Here is a 21,901-nt window from a genome sequence, read left to right as displayed (position 1 = left end):
TTTGGGTTGTATATATTTATGGTCTATTTCAAGATTCCTTTATGAATTAAGTATGTGCTAATGGTGGTGTGCCACTAAGTGCATAGCTAAATTTGTGGATTAGATAGTAAAGTTGATAGAGTACGTTGGGCATCATCAAATTATTTTGAGATTTGATGACATGAAAATTTGGTTCATTTGAACTCATTTTATCAAATGGACCATACCAATTCAAAAGAGAGGTCCTCCCTCTATTAGAGTTTTATCAAGTCGATCTAATATGATTTTAAAGAGTGAAAGTTCATCATCGGGCTAGTGGCTTAACGTTATCGGCCTCTTACCTCCGAAAGGGAGGTTAGGGGTTCAAGTCTCAGAAGAGACATGTGTGTGAGTACCAACAAGGAAAAAAAAAAAGAGCGATTATAAATAAAATGACCAGAATTATACTAAATTTGAAGAAACCCTGCAGAGAACTTAAAACCTCTCCGGTCCATGACACTTGTTGATGCACTGGATCGATCCTGTCTCGGTCTCAAATTTATGAGCAGACAGTATTTTTGTTCTAACCTTCTTAGCGCGGATGTGAAAATGTACCTTAATATTGGCCACAACAAATTAGCTAAGGACCTGTTTGATACTCGTCACAAATAGAAAGATGACCATGATACCAATGCAAAAGTCACGAGTTCAAGTTTAAAGTCATCTCTTAATATTTATGTATGAACTAAAGAAATGGCAAAATGATATATCTGCTTCACTTTTCTTTCTTTTTTTCCTTTTTCTTTTCAAATCTCAAAACTATTAAATTGAATATTAAGTTTTCGCCTTTCTTTTTTTCTTCGTAATGTTTCACTCAATAGTGATTCGTGCTGCATTAGGATTCTTTGAAAGGTCCAAATCCGTAAAGTTATGTCCAAACGCACTAAATAGTAGGTCAATATCACGTAGTTTAAAAAATTGCCATTGATATTTTTAATAGAGTAGGATTTGGTGTAAGAGTGCTGCACTAGACAATTGTGATCAAGGACAGACTGTGTGATCAAGGATGGATCCAGGAAGTTGGGGGGGGGGGGGGGCAAAGTGAATTTAGCAGTAGTGTTTTTTTTTTTTTTTTTTTTTTGGTAATTTTAAGGGGATAAAGTGAAAATTTTATAAGTATATAATTGAAAATAAGAAAAATTAGTGGTATATAATAGTAAAAGAAAAAATTAGTGGGGGCGATTAAAAATTAGTGTGAACGATTTCCCCAATCGCCCCCACTGACTATAAGGCGGCTCTATCCCTGACTATGATTGCTCATATGTGTGAATATTCTATACGTGTAAGCAATTATAATGATCAGCACTAGTGGTTGAATGGATAAGAAGATCACTACTCATTTTCATTATATATATTTTTCACTTAATAATGTTCCTGCTGCATTAGGACTCTTTGAAATGTCCAAATCCGAAAAGTGTTGTGTCCAAACACAAGGAGGAGTAGGTAGTTTAAGAAATTGGCATCTAGAATTGTATTTTCTTCATATATAATTATAAATTTCTTTTCATATTCACTTTATGTCACAACCAAACATGTAAAGTAGAATTCATGGATATTTCATTTCCTTTTCTTACCTTGTTTTTTTTCTGTTTTTTCTCACATATTATAGTGAGAAAATCCAAGGGGCCTAACAGACAAAACAGGCCAAAAGCCCAATACGGTTAAAAACACAAGATTATATATGTAATTTAAATCTTTATTATGGGATAATAAATTAATTAATTCCATGTCAATGGAATGACAGACAAGAATCAAGACGGCGATGTTTGTTTGGGTTGATAAGTTAATCAATTGGCTGCATAGTGCTTATCCTCCTCCTATATATATATATTTTTTTTTGCAAGATTTATTTTATATTAATTTTGAAATTCATGAAAAATATATTTTGTATCAAAAAAATTGTTTAACTTCTCTGTCAACAAAATATATATAAGATACTTCGAGATTTATATCTATCTATATACATATATATAAGATGATGGAACCTTTCGATTTTTTAAATTCTTGAAGTTAGGAAAATTTTCTTTTAAGAATAATTAAAGAGAAGTGCAACTTATCTACAATAACAAGATTGTAAAACCTTACTATACAAAAAAAAAGAAAAGATTGTAAAACCTAGATTTGACAATGTCCCTCAATTTCATTGGAATGAGAATAATTATTATATGTAGAACAACTCCAAATTTTAAGGAAAAAAACATTGGAATTTGTTTCCATGCATCAGTCATTTTCAGTGCATGATACTTGCTGTTGCTCAGTGCACCGGAGAGAATTCTGACTCATGCTTGATTGAACCTACCATCTCTCGAGGAATGGGCTCCTAGAGATATTATTGGCCTAAGTAATTCAGACGTTATTCTTATTTCTTAGCATGTGAAAATGTTTTTTTATTTTTTTTTATTGGCACTCGAAACTCACCTGGGCAGGCCCCTTCGGGATCCACCCTAGACCACAAATCTAGAGATACTGTCGATGGCCCTACACCTCTGTACCAATTTCAGTCAAGAAATATAATGGGAATGAACGGACTAAAATCTGGGATATATAGCACCTCAAACCGTTACCTTATCAACTCCACCAACTCTCCGGAGGCAACTTAATATTAGTTGTCAATGCCAAACTAATAGAAAGATGATCACGATGCTATTGCAAACGTCCCTAGTTCAAGTTTAAGTTCATTTATCGTACATGACGCAAAATATTGTTTGGTGTATGTTTAATAATCTTTAAAATAAGCACAAATTAGAAGATGACCACAATACCCTGTCCTGAGTTCAAGTTTAAGTTCTACTTTCTCTCTCTTTTTCCTTTTTTCTTTGCCTTTTCCCTTACTAATCTCGATATTATTTAACAAATCATAAAATTTCAAATTTCATTTTTTTTTTATTATTTAAAAAATAAGTAAATCGCAATGTTTCACTCAATAGTGTTACTCCTGTTGCAATAGGATCCTTTGAAATGTTGAAATCTAAAAAATTGTTGTGTCCAAACAAAGAAAATAATAGGTCAATGTCAAGTAGTTTAAAAATTGCCATCCAGAATTTGATATTATCATCACACACACACACATATATATATATATTTTCACTCAATAATAGTGTTCCTCGTGCAGCATCAGGACTCTTAGGTATGTCCAAATCCGAAAAGTGTTGTGTCCATCCTTCTATCCCAAAAAAAAAAAAAAAATGTCAAGCATTTCTTTTTTGATTTGTCCCAAAATAATTGTCATTTTTTTTTTTATAAATAATATATTTTACATCTTTCTATATATGTTTTTAGAGTTTAAAATTTCAAACTTGAATATTTAAAACTTAAAAGGGCATTGTTTCCTTAAAAATTTTGCCTCCCAAAAATAATATCTAGATTGAGACAGAGAAAATAGTATATAATAGGTCAACATTAGGTGGTTTAAGAAATTGTCATCTAAAATTATATTTTCATCATATAATAATTATATATTTCTTTTCATATTAACTTTCTGTCACATCCAAACTTGTAATGGTTATTTCATTTGCTTTTCTTACCTTGTTTTTTTTTTCTCAAATATATATATATAAGGGAATATTAAGGGGCCGACCAGACAAAACAGGCCAAACGCACACACAATACGGCTGAAAACACAAGTATTTTCTTAGTTACCTTGTTTTTTAGTACGACAATGGTCTATTATTGTCATGTAAGTAAAATATTTGTATTGCGTGTGCATTATGAAATTATATATATATTTATATACATATACACATATTGTCATACTGTATGGAATCACTTAAAACACATTATAATTCACTATCACACATATGCACTTTCTGTGCGATTATCAAAGAAATTTACTAAGTAAACTAAGGGATTTGAAATCACGGGGTCTGAAATGTGACAAAGATTTACTTATATTAATTCAGATTTGCCACAAACTCTCACTTGTACTTAATTTTTCTGTATATATCAAGATAAACAATACTCAAGATTAAGCATTTATTACACAGCTGCTATTAAAAGCCTGGTTTCTACTATGTTTCTTACCATATGAACTATGCAGGACTAATGAACACTCAGCTTGATGCTTGAATTTAGGCTTAATAAGGTTCCAAACCACCCGAAAATTCGATCTCAAGCTTACGCGAATCTTTAATGGCAATCCCTCACCCGACTCGAGCATGTCCTGCATGGTCCTGCCTGCACCATACATCGGCTTGTTCCTCGTTCCAACGTATAGTTTAAACATTGTTAAACCGTCGTTGTATGCGTATAATTTTGGACCCTACAAAGTTAAAAGTAAATAAAATAAAATAATTTTTTTTTGAGCGAACTTGTATTGAAAATGAACAAGAAAACTATATGACCAATTCAACCATTACAAATATATGAATGGAAAAATTAGTTCTCTTAAGTTCCTCATTTTAGAAACCTACATATACTAAAAGCATTAGCTCCCGATAATTTATATTTTCGTGAAATATATATATATATATATATATATATATATATATATATATGCAAGACTTTCAATTGTGAACCATTAAAATGAGTTAAAATTCTCTTCGAGAGAGGTTTGGTGGACCAATCAATGCAATATCACGTGATGAGTCTCACCTGATAGTGACAATCACCAAGAACCGAACATCTCCAGAATTGGAGAGTAACTACGGAAAGATATGATAGATATTTTTACCAAGACACTTCAATGGTTCACTCTTCTTCCTATATATGTGTAAAAATACATATGCTTGTGTGTGTGTGTGTGTGTGTGTGTGTGTGTGTGTGTGGGGCATTAATTCAAACATCCTTACATATGAAATTGCAAAAGGGAGTTTGGCAAAGGACAATTCCATGAGTGGAGGATTAATGTGAAGGCCGAAGAGCTTAGACTTGTTGTCTATCACTAGATTCATGGAACAATTGCAGGTCAGAATTTTTGTTGTAACACCAGACCCATCCACTCCCTCTCCTAGTCCAAATTGCCCAATTCCTGCCATCTGCAACATATATACATTTCAACCTCAAATATCAACCCAGAAATAGAAAAACATAAATAAATAAATAAATTTGGGTTATAGCCTAACTTATATGTAGATTAATATGTATAACTTTGTTGTTACCAGGTCAAAGAATTAACATTTTTGTTATTACAAAGGAAAAACTTTTTAGTTTTTTTTTTTTTATTTTTTATTATTTTTACTAGACCAATAGTTGACAAGATTTCAATTTTTAAGCAAAAGGAAGAGTACCTTTTTTTATTTTTTATAATTATAAAAAAAGAAAAGAAAAAAAAAGTCACTTTTTTTAAGGTGCTTATCTTTCAGGATTCCACAATAATATGATCCTTTTAGTTGTGGACATATGAAAATGACACCACAATATTTCTCAACCACGACAAAATAATTGGCCACAGTTTGGTGATTGCGACCGCTGTAAAAAATATATTTTTTACCCTAATTAGGCAATAGACGTGCAATACAATGAGGTTTATGGACAAAGACGTAACTAAATCTTGTGTAAATGACACCCTATAATTAGTATATGTTTCTTACGACGATAATCAACAACAAATAGCCTTGAGAATATCAAATAATAACGATTGATAATATTTATTTGCATTGAAGAATTGTGGTATATACATGAGGATCGATTATAACAGTGATAATTTATACCACAAGCATTACTGAAACGAAAATGCTTTTAATGCCAGCGACTTTAATCTAAAGATATATAAAGTATAAAGAAGTAGGGAATAAATACTATTTGGCCATAAAATTTTCAATCTTAACTAAGGCAACTTTAATTCTAAATCGTTCCTAGAGATATAGCGGCGTTGGCAGGGATTCGAAATGTAAGTTTTTAAGGTTTCGCTTTTGTACCGCACTACTGGCAAGGATTCAGAAGGTAAGTCTTTAATGTCTCGCTTTTGTACCGCACTGCTGAGTTGAATGATACGTGTAAAAAAAACTGAATTCTAAATCCGAGTTAAAAACTTCAAGAATATGTTAGGCTATATCAAAATGCCACTAATGGGAATTCAAGTTGACCTGCCCAAGTTGTCCCATATCAAAATGGGGAATTTAATTTCAGGTCTCCTTATGGACTAACTATTCAGCCCATAGATTTTTAGCAGATTTCATGCCAATTTTGGGCTGGTCCGGGGACATGAAAAAGTAAGGCTCAATAAATTTAGTCTAAGTATTCAGCCCATAGATATTATAGAAGATTCATGCCTATTTTGGGCTGGGATAGGGAACATGATAAAGAAAGGCCTAATAATTTTCAAGTTGCTTCAAGTTAGCCCAAACCTGACTCCACATGTCACACAACCACGAGAAAACCGGCCAGCTTATATTAGAGTTGGGCTTGGTATTGGGCTGGGATTGTATTTTGTAAGGTAAACTAATTTTTCGAAAATAAAGAACCCATAATCAAATGGAAAGTTCTGATGTACCACATGACTAAAGTAGCAGAACTCACGTGATCAATGGATCTTATTGATGTATATTTTTCTTTCTTGACTTTTTAATTATTATGCAAATTTCCACATAATGCTTTTCTTCTCTCTCTCTCACACACACACTCTCTCTGTGTGTAGTGCGCATGTATGATGGCCTGATTTGCATCTAGGACAATTGAAAAGAAGTGTGGTATATATAACTTATAATACAACTGTAGGTGTCATGTGATATGTTTTTTTTCGGTAATTTGTCATGTGATATGTTGTCAAGTGATATCAATATCAATGTGATAGAACTCTATACTCCCTCTCTCCCTATATATATATATATATATATATATATATATAACTTATAATACAACTGCAGTTCAGAATGCAGCAACAACTGTAGTTGTCATGCGATATGTTGTCATGTGATATCAATATCAATGCTAGGATCACAATGATAGAACTCTATACTCCCTCTCTCCCTCTATATATATATATATATATATATATATATAAATGATTTTTTGCCCACCGATGAACAAGAAATTTTCTTCACTTCAACTATTGTTGACTATGATATAAATATAAAAATACACTCATATTCAATGATCACTGTACTCAGTGTAGAGAATTTTTCTTACTCACGGGTGTACTGTTGGTCATTTCTATATACTTATAATACTTGTATACACAAAATTTGAATCCTCTCCAAGCATCTTGTTACAAAAACGTCATCACATAATTATTTTTGTTTAGATTTCGTTATGCATGAAATCATTTCGAACAAGTGAAAACGTGTCATATTTATAATCGTCAAATGATGACATGGAGTTGTTTGAGGACATATTGCAGAGGATTCAAATCTTATAGAGATGGTGCATGCTTATAATATTTTTGTAATTAATTTGAGTGCACCGAGAGAAATATGTTGAGCATTATTCAGTAACCTAGTTGGTAGAACGCTCAGCTCTCCGAGCGGGTGTGCCTTATTTTAGTCTCCCCTCCTCCTCGTTTGCCCGGTAAAAAAATAAATAATAAAAGGGAGAGAGGTATATGTTATATGCGTACCTTAATAGATATCTTGGGAGGTGGAGGCTTAGTAGCAATGTAGAAAACAAGCAATGCAACAGCCAAACTCAATATAACCCTCCAACTTATCTGCAGACATATCCACCCAACTGAAGAAGAACCCCTAAAACTCAAATATCTCCACCACCCACTTTTTTTATAATCCTCCTCCTCCTCCTCATCATCATCATAATCCTCATCATGATCAACCCCGTGATCATGGTCATCAGAGATCCTAATCAGACGGTTCTCGCCATTCTCGGTCCCAGCAGCTGTCCCGTGGCTCTGAAGGTCATACGCAATGATCTTTTTCTCCTGCAAGAAGGAGGAATTGTTGGAGCCGCGAGAGGAGGAGTAATGGGAGAGAGTGAACCTCCTGACTTCTTGGCTTGTGTTGATTGTTGGGTTGTTGATGTTGAAGTTCTCGGATCGAATGGGAGAACTGTTGGCCCGAGAGGCGGTTGATGGGCTCTGCACGAAGTAGAGTGCATAAGGGTATGACCGAAACAGAGCTTCTTCTTCTGCATCCATTCTGTAATTAGTCATTTAGAGAGAGAAAGAGTATGAGTGAGAGAGAGAGAGAGATGATGTTCTCTTCTGACAATGGAAAGGGAGTTTTTAAACTGGGAAAAGAGAGAGAGAGAGAGAGAGAAAGAGACGTTGCTTTTTTGGGCTGAAGGCTAGCTAGGTGGGCGGTGCTATTTAGCTCACTATGAGCCATTTTGGAGCTAGACTTTTATTATTATTATTATTATTATTTTTATCAAGAACAAAGATATTTATAGATATCTATATTTAGGCTTTCTATATATTGGAAACTAATGTTAAGTTGAAATATATGGTAGATGTTATAATTCGAAATGTATTATTTTATAAAATAAACAAATGAAATTTATAGAGTTTATAACAACATTATTACTTAGAGAAGAAAGAAGAAAATTGGATGGAGGAAACAGAAAAGAAAATTGGATAATATTATTATCTCTGAAGTAAAATCAAATCTTAGTTTTTGTGTTAGGAGAGGAGAGAAGCGATACTGCTAATATTGGACTTATGTAATGATATAAAGGGCAGTATTGTCATTTACTTATTTATAACTCTTGTCTCTAGTATTGTCATTTATTTATTTATTTTTTTTATAACTCTTGTTTTGTAAACATGGAAGGATAAGACAACATTTTCTGAAAGAGTAATGGTATCTATAAAGAATTTTTATTATATAAAAAAAAATCAATATCAATAAACCAAAAATATATATATATATATCATTTATTTGTACCAAATGATTATAAATGAACCATTTTATAATTCTAAAATTTAATTTGAAAATTCTGTTTGTTAAACATGTTTTAATTTGGTAAATTATGGCATAGATGAGCTGATAGCTTTAAGGGGACAAATTTATGTCTTCTTATAAATTTAATTTAATTTATGGTCCTCAAATTAAGCGAAAAGTGATAAACATTCGATGCCAAGCTGGGCCGAATGAAGCTGGGTCCGAGAATTGCGGGAGAGCCTCTTTCCTAGTCTATGTATTTTAGTGGTATTAAATTTGCTTTACACCGAATTATATCTCCTTTTTATGGCTGATGGAATCATAGCAAAGTAAGCACGCTTTAGTATTCCTTTACACTCTTTTTAATCTTTATTCATGTTTCATAATTAGAAATCTTAGGCACAGATCTAAAACTTATCCAAACAGAGACTGAGAAATTAAAGTTAATCAATTGTGAGAGAACATTTATGGTACAATTTATTGCACATTAATTGCTTATTAATTAGTCTATTAATCCCAATAATGTTTACACAAACCTCCCTAACCATAAACCAATTTATATATATCATGGAAATAGATTTACAATGCCTAAAAATTACCATTGATGCGACAATGGTCGATAGAAACACTTTAGGAAGATAAAATGTATTTGATCTATTCTTGATAAAAAATCTTTATCTTATGGAGTCGCTTAAAAAATCAATCAAACATTATAGTATTGCTTAATTTATCAGACTTGATCTCATCATATCAGTTATATAGCATACACTTGAGCAGCTAATCAATTTGATTGTGTGCCAAACAAGAAAGGTTTGTATAATAAAACATAATGTTAAAATATATAAATATTTTTATATAATTGTAGAGCAAAATTTTACATCGATTATGGTGATGCCGTCAATTTTCTTTCAATTATAAATATTTTTATGTAACGGTGAAACAAAATCTTTCACCAATCATGGTGCCTCCTTTGATTACTGTACACTTTCTATATATTATTATATACCATGCTTAAATATAAGTTAGTTGTACTCAAACAGATCTGAATAATAAAACTATAGCCATTAGAATAAAACATAATAATAAGAAATTTCCAACGGATATCAATCAAAATTTTCTTCATATATAATATAATTTATAGTACATAGTAATAATAATGGAAGATCATTAAAATATAAGCAAATAATGATGAGTCTTGATTATATATATATATATATATATATGTGAGATAGAGAAAAAGATGGAAATGGAGAGAGATTAATTAACAATTAGAGAATGTGAATTTGAATGATTTTTGCTTGGTTTGGAAGAGATGATGGATTCTTAAGGAAGGGTGGGCATAGGGAGTCATGATTGATGGTAGTATATAGTGAGGTGGACATTGAGTATACCAATTCTATAATTGGAGTAGTAGTAGTACTACCTTTCGCTTTTATACCAAGACATGATGAATACAAGCACCTCTCATTGTCATCATCATCACATACATTTTCCTTTTATTGCTCAAACCTATAAATCTTTCATCTCGACGTCTTCTACTTCACATTACAATCCTCAACAAGCCCCCAAAATGTCTCTCTCTCTCTCTCTCTCACACACACACACACACATATGTATATGCGGAATTATCTACTCATGCATGAATGTGAAAAATGCTGCACACTCCAAATCAGTAGTACTCAGAGTAAGGCTAGAGTTTGAGAATTTATTAAATAGTGTTGGATATGTGGTCCAGATCAAAACTCTCCAATTATAAAAAAAGTGGAGTCAAAATGTTTAATAAGATAATATAAAAAAGGCATAAACCAGAATATAAGTTTTTTGTTGATTATCTAATAATTGCTCTCACAATTTTAGACTGTGTAGCACAATACTCTCTCTTTCTTTGTGTATAAAAAAATACTAACCCTATGCACGAGACTATTGCCAACACGAAATTTAGAGGAGACCAAATGTGCTCAACATTTCCTCCGCATAAGAATAGGATATTTCCTTTTTATATATATATATTTGAAAATGTAATTACACATGCATATGTTGTGTACATGCCATGATCAAATTTTGAATTGTTTCATATGCAGGTTCACTAACTGGGGTGAGAAACTGTATGGTCAGTCACTGCAGCAGGGAAAGCAAACCTTCAAGCATGAACCACTCAATGAGGTGGTGTCTTATTTTATAGACAACTCATATCAGAGGAATTATTAAAGATTAAATGGTTTCTCACTTTGTCCCTTATTAGTGTCCTGCTTTTATGGTTGACCATGCCATGATGACCCTACAATACTTCTAATATCATGATTAATTTTTAGTAGGCCTTGATATTATAATACATGGTGTGGCTGTTATATATATATATATATTAGAAAAACCAGGTAGGCTAGTAGAGCCTAGGGATCAAGAGCCAACTTAATTGGGCTTCCATCATCAGCCGCATCAAATTTTGTGGGCTTGTTGTGCAGTTTGCCATATTTTACTAGGACCATTGCCATATTTTTTTTATTGGGGGGTAAATAAACTTACAAATTTAACATTCGCCAATCATTTTGAGCTGCCTATCTCATTTTCGAGCTTTCACAGGGAAGGTGATTTAATTTTTTTTTTTTGGTTATAAAATTCTATATAGAGATGTATACAAGATATATAGAGTCAACAACAAAAGTGTATTACTTTCCAAAAAAAACAGCAAAAGTATATTGGAGAATAAGATGGAGTTCAATACTCCAATAACAAAAAAGAGGTTGAAGAGCTCCCACTCGACGGAAAGATTAGCCACGCAGAGAGCAGGTAACTGCACAAGAAGAAGGACCATGGCATGGTTGTCTGCAGGCATGGATAAGTTATACTAGCTTGTTGGAGATATTTTAATAAAAATTATAAAATTATTTATGGTAAATTTTATTATGATACTTATGGTAATTATTATTACCAAAAAAAAAAAAAAAAATCTATTTTATAGAAGGAGGTCTCCACCACATCTCATTTTGTAGTTTAATTTGAAGATGGAAAAAAAAAAAAAAAAAAAAAAAAAAAAAATTTGTTGATGTCATTTTATTAAATAATTTCTCTATGTAATTTGTTCTATATTATGTAATAAAATATATAAATTTCCTAATAAGAATAAGGAGTGCTAACTTTTCAACCAATCCCAACAGCTCTGGTATGATTGTTTTTCAACCAAATCACTGTGATATTTTATTTTATTTTATTTTTGTTTCACATTTGTTGTGATTGGTTAAAAAAACAATGGATGATTTTTCAATCAATCATAAGTGTCCTTCTATCATCAACCTACCAATTGTTGCTAGCATTTCTCTTTCAAAACATTCTATACATTTTTTTTTTTTAGTTAAAGGTAAGCTTTTATAAAAGGAGAAAATATGTACAAATCAACCCCAAAGTTTGGGGACACCAAACTGCAACATACAGAGGAACAAAAGCTAACAAGCAAAAGCTTGGCATGAGAACTACAAACAACATATATAAGCAAATCAGGCTAACAGCAAAACCAAAACTTACACGAAGACCATTCTAAACCAAAGCTAAATAGATAGCATCTCATCAAATCTTTAACTTAGGACAGCAGCAGCTAATCAGTGATAAGAGCCTGGGCATGAGCTAAGCTGCAACTTTCCATAAAGAGTTTCTGCAAGTCATCAAGCTTGTTAATATTTCTTAGGTCAGCTATTTTCTTCAGCTTGATTGAAGCCAACCTCCCTCTGATTGATTTCCTAATCTGACTGATGATAGTATTTGGGGTGAGGATGAGTTTCTGAAAGCTCTATTATTTCTCTCCATCCAAAGAAAATAGACAGCAGCTGAGAGCAATAATTTGTGGACCAAGAATCCCATTGAACTCCAGTGTGAAGAGCACCAAGTGATCAAATCATTCTAGGAAGAAGGTTGGATGTAAAGCCCAATTGAGTGCTGAATGTATGACCAGATTACCTTTGAAAACTGACATTGGAAGAATAAGTGATCCAGTGATTCACAGTTAACAAGACAAAGATAACATGTGTTAATATAATGTTTGTGTCTCATTGGTTTTCTATCCGAAGTGTATATAGTCTTCCCTTTATGGCCAACCAGGTGATGAAACTGTGTTTGGGGATATGATGCTCAAACCAAATGGTCTTGTACCATGTAAAATTGAATGTAGGGGGAAGGAGGTAGTTGATTGTATGAGCAAGGGAAAAATTAAAGTTGGGAGAGGGTAGCCATATTACCGAATCAGCTTCAGGGGATGGGTTTGGCAGCTCATTTAGTTGAGATTGGAAACTCTGTGATTGGAAGAATGGAATGTGAGCAAGTGAGTTAGATAAACTTGTATGGTATTTTTGGTAACTTCTAAATATGTAGATATGTTTGTGGGATGTTTTAGAGTCTAATTCTATAATTTTAGTAGTAATTAAAATTTTATCCATACTTATATAAAGGGTTGTTTCTCCATCAACCAATTTAATGTTTTATTTACAATAATATGTATGAATTTGTCAACCTTCTAAGTTTAGAGGGGAGTGTTGAGAGAATGATGTTAGTTATAACAAGCTACTATTATATTTATATAAAATCTGTTATAATACTGATGTGGGTCCATGTCTACCTTTCAAAGGAGTTCCATCTGTTTTGAGGGCTATAATTGTGGTAGGATGACTAATTTTTATATCATCCAAGGTTAAATAACTAAAGAGTAAGAAATTTAATACATGACTTGATTTAGCAGTAACATTCTAAACACAGTTATTTCATTTCTAAATATTACAAAACAATTTTCTTTGTATTTTTAATTTTCAAAATTAATATTACAAATAATAAAATAAAAGGTAATTATAAAAAAAATCCAAATATATTCAAACCTTTGTACTGTGTTTTTGACTAATTGTACTAGATTTTCCCTGAATTCTCCTGTTAGCTTTTCTCTTTCAAATTGGGAACAAACTCTGCTGAGAAGAAAATTCTACAAACCCGTTTATTTATAAATAATACAAAACAACTCTTTCTTTAATTTCCAAAATTAATATTATCAATACCATCCATGATAAAAATAAAAGGTAATTACCAAAAGCAAAACATCTGATTATTTTTAAACCTTTGCCCCTAGGCAGCTCAAGCTTCTTCACTTTTGGAAGAAAAATGATAAGTATTGATATGTTTTTTTTTTTTTTGAAAAGTGAAATAAATATTATAAATAGAGGAATGGATTACAACAAAGGCCATATAACGCAGTTAGCCCAGGCTAATTTCAAGAATAGGGCCCAAAGCCCAACCCAACAATTACATTTGCCTTGCCCTCATCGAATAAAGGCAGAAAAATCCCAAAATGGAAAGCTGTTGTGAAATGGCAGTTGACAGCCAACAAATCCGGTAATCATGGCTCTGAGCCCCAACCTCATCTTCTTGAGGTTCGCCTAGATTGATCAAGAGGTTTAGCTGATGGACGCACACATGATTCAGGAACCTCCCGACCTTGCTGTTCTTCTGCAATTGCTGACACCCTTGATAGTTGATACAAGAATCTTCCCTTGAATAGATTCTAATGTGAGATGAAGGATTGAATTAGCAGTAAGAGATTTATTTTTGAAAATTCGCCTATTCCTCTCCATCCAAATGTTGTAGACCAGTGACGCCAGACTGAGCTTGGAGATTGAGTTGCTTGTGATTCCAGATGAGCCTCTCCAGTGGTGTGTAGCCCAATGAACAAGTTTGGACCAAGAAGATGGAAGGATATGGTATCCACAACGTGCTTGTAGGAATGTCCACAAGGGTTTGACAAAATCACATTTGAAAAATAAGTGGTTGTGGGACTCTGGTTCATAGTTGCAGAGGGGGCATATTGTTGAATTAATGTGTGTTGTGCAGCTTCTGTCCAGTGTGGGGAGTCTTTGTTGGATGGCTATCCAAAGGGTAAATGCATGTTTTGGTATTGTGGGATTAGACCAAACCAGGTGAGGCCATATGAGGGATGGGATGTCTTTGTTGAGGTGCTTCATTGTGTGTGCAAATGAGAAGGAGCCTGATAGAGATGGGATCCAGATGTATTTGTCTTAATTGATTCTTGGGGTTGGGTGTGGGAAGGTTTTTTGTTTGGAGAAGCTGAGGAATGATTAAGGTGATGGATTGTGGAAAACACCATATGAAGTTGGTGATATAGGTACCTAGACTGGTCTTGCTATCAAAGTTTGATTAAGCAATTTGGTGACAAGAAGGTAGAGTAGACCTATGTGACACCACTTGTCAAACCAAAAATTGGAGATTAATTTTTCCATCTCCAATTTCAAGCTTGACAAGGGACAAAAAATCATCCCTGAGGCTGAGCAACTTCCTCCAGCTCCATAAGCATTGCCCTGGTGTTTTGACCTCCCAAATACTTCTTCCTTTAAGAAGGTAATCATTAATCCACTGAACCCACAACATATCTTTAGAGTTGATAATCCTCCAAAGCTGTTTCATGATTGCTGAGCAGTTCCACTTGTGCAGGTTAGGCAACCCATGACCACCACATCTTTTGGGAAGACAACATTTCTCCCAACCAACCTTTCCTCCTAGTTTCTTCAGATCAAGTCCAAACCACATAAAGGATCTAAAAATCCCCTCAAGCTCATGGATTATAACGAATTTGGGGCTCCAAAACATTTGGATAGAATAAAGGACTACCTTTAAGAGCTGTAACCTGCCAGCAAATGGGAGGCATCTACTTGTCCAATGTGAGATACTTGAAGTAACCTTGTACGTCAACAAGCAGTCTACAATTATAGCTCTGAGCATGGTGGAGACAAGTGGCACCCCAAGGTACCTCACAGGTAAGGATCTTTTCCAAACCCTATGAGGTTGATGATAGACTCTTCAAGCTGACTATTAACACCTGATAGAAAAATGACGCTTTTGTTTTGATTAATTTGCAGTCCAGAGAGTGTGGAGAAGGTTGTGATTACAATTTTGAAGGTTTGCAGTGAGGTTAGGTCAGCATGTGAGAATAACATAAGGCCATCTACAAATATGAGGTGTGTTAATGAGAGTTATTTGCATCTCCAATTGTATTTAAAGGGTAGGTCCTTGGTGACTTTGTTTGTGATAGTGGAAAAAACTTGCATAACAATGACAAATAAGAAAGGTGAGGAGGGTTCCTTTGTCTTAGTCCCTTAATTCCCTTGAAAAACCTATGGAACTCACCATTCAAAGAGATGGTGAAGGAGGGCGTGGTGACACAAGTATGTAGCCAGTTCAAGTAGGTAGTGGGGAAGCCCAGTAGTGTTAGGGAGTCAAAAAGAAACTCCCGAGACACTAAATCAAATGCCTTTTTGAGGTTAATTTTCAGAGCACACCTTGGTGAGGTTGAGTGCCTATGGTAACCATTGAGTAATTCTTGGGCAAGTAGGATTAGGGTTGCAAGTTGGGTTGGCCCAACCCAGCCCAGCCCTAACCCAACCTCAACCCGAATCGGGTTGAGTTGGGCCAACCCGAATTGTACCTAACATGGGTTGTGGTTATAACCCGAACCGAATATTTTCGGACGGGTTGGGTCGGGTTAACGGGTTGAGTTTTTTTTTTTTTTTTTTTTTTTTTTTTTTTTTTTTTATATATATAATTTTTTTTTTTTGGAAATTTATATATATATATATACGTATATTATATATTTTTTATTATATTATTATTAAATATATATATATATATATATAGATATTTAGTGCAAATCGATTCAGCCTCCCCAATCGCCGCCTCCAACTCTCTTCTCGTTCCCAACTCTGAACTTGCTTTCTCTCTCTCTCTATCTACAACTGCAAAGTACTAAATCTACAAGAATCAGAATTTCAAAACCTATATATTTCAGTTTATCTATCTGTTGCAATAATCAAAAGTTCAAAACCGAATATTCTCAGTGTTAATTTTATTTATTTATTTTAAAACCCAGATGTGGTTCCTCCAAATCACCACCACTACTCGCCGGAATCTGATGCCAACTGCAGAGCTCCTCCTCTGCCGCCACCCGAAGAAGAAACCATCAAAGAAGTGCCCTGCGAAGGTCTCAAAGAGACGGCCGTCCTCTGGCGAAATCGCCGGAACGAGGGAGAGGAAACCCAGATCTCCGGCGAGGAGGCAGGCACCATCGCCGGAAAGAAGAAGCAATATCACATCGAGGCCGGCTTAGGATCAGACAACCACGACCAGTAGGCTCAAGAAGAAGCAACCCAGATCTCAGGCAGAGAAAGAAAGAGAAAGAAGAGAGAGGAGAGAGAAAGGAGAAAAATAATAATAATAATAATAATAATTTTGGGTTTTGGGTTGGGTTCGGGTTGAACTCGAGCCCAACCCGAATATGTCTGGGTTTTGACAAAACCCAACCCGAACATAACCCGATTTGTGAATTGTATGTCCAGATTTCAAAATTTCTAGATTGGGGTTGGGCTGGGCTGGGCTAACCTGTAATACCACTAATTTTAAAAGGATAGTCTCGGTATTTATTTATTTGTTTTAATTGTATTTTTTAATTATTTAATTAATTATTTGACTAATTGCTTATGTGTTTAATTGAATTAGCTATTACTTGATTATTTGATGATGTGTCTATGTATTATTTGTATTTGTCTATGTGTTAATTATTTAATTAGATTATGTGCTTAAATGGTGTTTTCATTAATTGTAAATTAAATGTTTTCTTTTCTTTTATTATTTTATTTTATTTTTCTTTTATAGTTATGGTTAGTAGTAATGGGCCAACCAATTGGGTCCCATGGACTACTTGGATAGGAGGTTGGATGTGTATGGATTATTACCCATGAATAATATATGTATATATATAGATATATATTATATACATATATAAAAAGGAAAGTAATTTATTAATTATTTTTATGGTAACTTGGGTAGTAATATTTAATCTGATATATATGTTTTATATTTAAATAATAAAAATATACATAGATTTGATACGTGTTATGTTTTAAGTTATTTTATAATATTATGGTAACTTAAGTATTATTGGATAATCCATTAATAAATAATGGAATGTGTATAATTTATTTATTTAATAAACATATACATAAATTCTATACGTAACATATTTTACATACCTTTTTAATATATATATAAAAGAGAAAGTAATTTATTAATTACTTTTATGGTAATTTGGGTAGTAATATTTAATCTGATGTATATGTTTATTTAAATAATAAAAATATACATAAATTTGATACGTGTTATGTTTTAAGTTACTTTATAATATTATGGTAACTTAAATATTATTGGATAATCAATTAATAAATAATGGAATGTGTATAATTTATTTATTTAATAAACATATACATAAATTATATACGTAACATATTTTGCTTACCTTTTTAATATTTTTATTTTCATTTTTTTTTTAAGTTGACTTAGATTGGGAAAATGGTTAGGATTATTTTATTTAGCCTATAAATATATAGCTATAGGTTGTAAAAGGGGGTTAGAAATATTCACGTGATATATACTAGAGAGATAGTGTTAGAGAGGGAAGGAGGAAAATGAAAGAATGAGGAGAAAAACCCTTTAGAGAGAAGACCAAGGAAGAAGAAGTTTAACTTTCGATCCGAAAGTATAAGGCAAGTTCTTCTTCTATCTCTTTCCCTTTGATTCGTGTTTCTGTACATGCCTAGGAAATTTCTGAATTTATTAAACACATAAAATTAAATAATTATGCATGTTTAATTGGGTTAGAACATATGTTTTATGAAATTGGTTCATATCTGTTCTTGTGTTATGAATTGATAAAATGCATGATTTTGATTTGATTTCTTATGTGAATTTTTACATGTTTAAATTACGTATTTTTCATATCTGTGGAATGATGGAACGTAGAAACATGTCTAGGATTCCTAAACATTAAATAGGGACTAGGTTTGGGTTTTAATAAATTTAAATAGACTCAATCATAACGATGCTTGCTATTTGAATGTTTTAAACAAACGAATGGATTTAATCTTTTAAAATATTTTAGCAATTGAGATTAAATGTGTAGGATGAATTGGATTTAGAGAATCCTTATTTAACGGTATAATAAAATATCATCATGTATAAGATTCAGTTTGTGTAGGACATATGATATAGGAAGTTTAAAGAAATAATAAGTCATTCCTATTATGTGATAACTTGATATCATATTTATCATAGTTATTTATGGAATGTTTGATATATTTCCTTAATTGTTAAATCAATTGTTGGATTGTGTGGTTTAATGCACCGGTATGGGACGATGACATTCTAAGGATGGATTAACTTATCAGTTAAGTCCTACCTATTTTATATAAGGGAATGGATTAACTAAAATGTTAAGTCCTACTTATATTTAAGTCAGGTCAGCTGAACAAGTTGAATGACTTATGGAGGATTAATTTATTATATAAGGGAATGGATTAACTAAAATGTTAAGTCCTACTTATATTCAAGTCAGGTCAGCTGAACAAGTTGAATGACTTATGGAGGATTAATTTATACTGGATAGGATGGTTACTAGATTATATATATGTATAAGTATGGTGCCATGATATGAGCTTGAGTCTCAGGATCAATGGTCAGGGTGCGTATATCGCCAGGGATGTGTAGCTAGATATAGTGTAGTTGTGTACCCTGGTAGGTCTAGGTACTCATGCCCACTATATGTGCGTTTTGCATGTTGCCTACTATTCAGGTTGAGACAACCCTATAGTCTAGTGAGGTTCCTTTAGTGTGTGTATATATATATACGGATTACTAGTTACTATTAGATTGACTAGGATGTATACGTGTATCGGATCTCTGCTTGGACTGTAGTAGAGTAGAATTTGTTTGTGGGCCTGACCCACCATTATTTTTCAGGCGTTCGTCACGAATAGAGGCTGTTCGTGCTGAGCGGGGATCAGTCTACTTCATTCTTTCGATGCTACATAAGAGTTCCTTTATGATTCAGTTTCCTGTTTTAGATTACTGTCATTTGTTTAGTTTGGATTTTCTAGGGGTCCACACAGTATGGATTCCCGAGTTGTATTTTGGAGGATCAGTTGTATCAGAAGAGTTTATTAATTAATGAAAATATATTATGAGGTTTATTATTAGATTATCATTTTAGTTTCTTGTCAGCATTTTATTTATTCTTCTTTATTCTTTTATACTCTGTGTTCGTTTATTATTAATTTGTTTTGACATCCTCGGGTATTCGGGCGTGGGCCTGGCCAACCCGCATTCGAAAATTCGGGGGTATCACATAACCCGCCCAAGTTGCAGCCCTAAGTAGGATGCTGTCATCAATTTGCCTATCTTGGATAAATGCAGACTGAGATGGGCCAATGATGTGAGGTAAGATGGGTTTGAGCTTGTTTGCCAACAGTTTTGAAATACATTTGTAAATTGTAGAGCAGCTGGAGATGGGCCTAAAATCATTAAGGGAATTAAGTTGGGTTGGGTTTTTTTGGCACAAGGGATAGGTAAGTTGAATTAACTTCCTTAAGTAATTTTCCAGAGGTGAAGAACTTTTTGACTGCCAAAGTAACATCTTTGCCAATGATAGGCCATGTTTTTTTGAAGAAGAAAGAATTATACCCATCAGGCTAGCCCAGGAGCCTTGTCAATGTTGATGGAAAACATGCTCATTTGTATCTCCTCATTAGAGGGAATAGGGCAAAGTGATTCATGAAAAGACAGTGGCACAGTTGGTTGAATTAAGGGGGACAAGTGAGATATACCTGGGTAGGAGTGTGGGTTCATCCCAAGTGTGGATTGAAAATGAGATACAGCCTCTCTTTTGATGGCTTCTGCAGTGTGAAGGACTTCACCATTAGCAGCAGTGATGGATGTAACTTTGTTCCTGTTGACTCTTGAGGATATGGAATTAAAGAAGAAAGATGTGTTGGAGTCTCCATCCCTTAGCCATTTAATCCTTGATTTTTGTCTCAAGTATTGATATGTTTGTGTGCTAAAATTTGAACTATGTTTTTGACTGATTGTACCAGATTTTCCCTGAATTTCTCTTCTAGATGATTAAGTTTCTTTTGACCAATTATTTTTTAGGATTGTTTGTATCCGATTTGCATTGAGCTCCAGCACTACTTACAAAAACAACTTTAATTTATTCCATTTGTAGAAGTTTCTTCTAAGCAGAGTTTGTTAATTCCCATCCAATTCAAAGAGAAAACTACCTAGAATATCGACTAAAACGAGACCTATAACAAAATTAATTAGTATATTTAATAAATGTAATAGTATAAATTATAAAAGAAGCCATTAGTTGTTGTCGTTGTTTCTTGATTTTATGACTTTAGTCTAATTTACTCGTAAGGACTTTTCAGGGATTGTCCCTTCTCAAATAACGTAGGAAAAAGTACACCCATATTTTATATATATATATATATATATATATATATATATATATATATATATATATATTTATATTTATATTGGTAATTATCTTTTATTTTTATAATGAGTAGCACTGATAATATTAATTTTGGAGTTAAAAATAGAGGGGGGAGTTTGTAGTATTTGAAAAGGAGATGAGTGGTAAAATCTCTTATTTTATATATATATATATATATATAAATATAAATATATATATATATATATATATATATATATATTTATATTTATATTGGTAATTATCTTTTATTTTTATAATGAGTAGCACTGATAATATTAATTTTGGAGTTAAAAATAGAGGGGGGAGTTTGTAGTATTTGAAAAGGAGATGAGTGGTAAAATCTCTTATTCACCATTGAAGATGAGATCCGCAGATAAAGCACTATTTACATGTTTTACATATCAAAACTTAACTCTAAAACATTTTTAGTTCACCACATGTCTATACTAAACCGATTAGATTAGATGTTATATATTTGACATAATTCTTTTATATACACGTGCATGATCTATCAACCTGTAATGATCACATAATTGGTAGAAATTATGTTTTTCTATGGTGACATGGCAATTTTTTTTTGGGGAATTTAACGATCTCTTTGATTGAAACTCTTTATGTAAATTGAGTCAAACAGAAGGCAATGACAAAAATCAATTATCTTCAAAATTAAGCTAAGAAGAGAAAGACAATGACTCTCAATTCAAAATAATAATGATTAATTGCAATTTTAATTCCCACAGATCCATAGAAG

General features: G+C 32.8%; 1 protein-coding gene across 1 annotated transcript; it reads right to left on the bottom strand.

Moving 5' to 3' along the window:
* Positions 1-3,835: 3,835 nt before the first annotated feature.
* Positions 3,836-8,082, bottom strand: LOC132298640 (uncharacterized). The gene is made up of 3 exons (XM_059795039.1): positions 7,511-8,082; positions 4,806-4,991; positions 3,836-4,276 (listed from the first exon to the last, which is right to left on the bottom strand). The coding sequence occupies exons 1-3, from the start codon at positions 8,054-8,056 to the stop codon at positions 3,983-3,985; spliced, it is 1,026 nt and encodes a 341-aa protein (XP_059651022.1). The 5' UTR covers positions 8,057-8,082; the 3' UTR covers positions 3,836-3,982.
* Between the last annotated feature and the right edge of the window lie 13,819 nt (positions 8,083-21,901).

This window comes from Cornus florida, unplaced genomic scaffold, assembly GCF_030987335.1.
Source record: "Cornus florida cultivar Cherokee Brave unplaced genomic scaffold, ASM3098733v1 CherokeeBrave_3.0.0_Hap2_Chr03, whole genome shotgun sequence".
NCBI classification, from domain to species: Eukaryota; Viridiplantae; Streptophyta; class Magnoliopsida; order Cornales; family Cornaceae; genus Cornus; species Cornus florida.
Note: the sequence above shows the minus strand (reverse complement) of the source record. Positions and strands in the feature narration are given on the sequence as shown.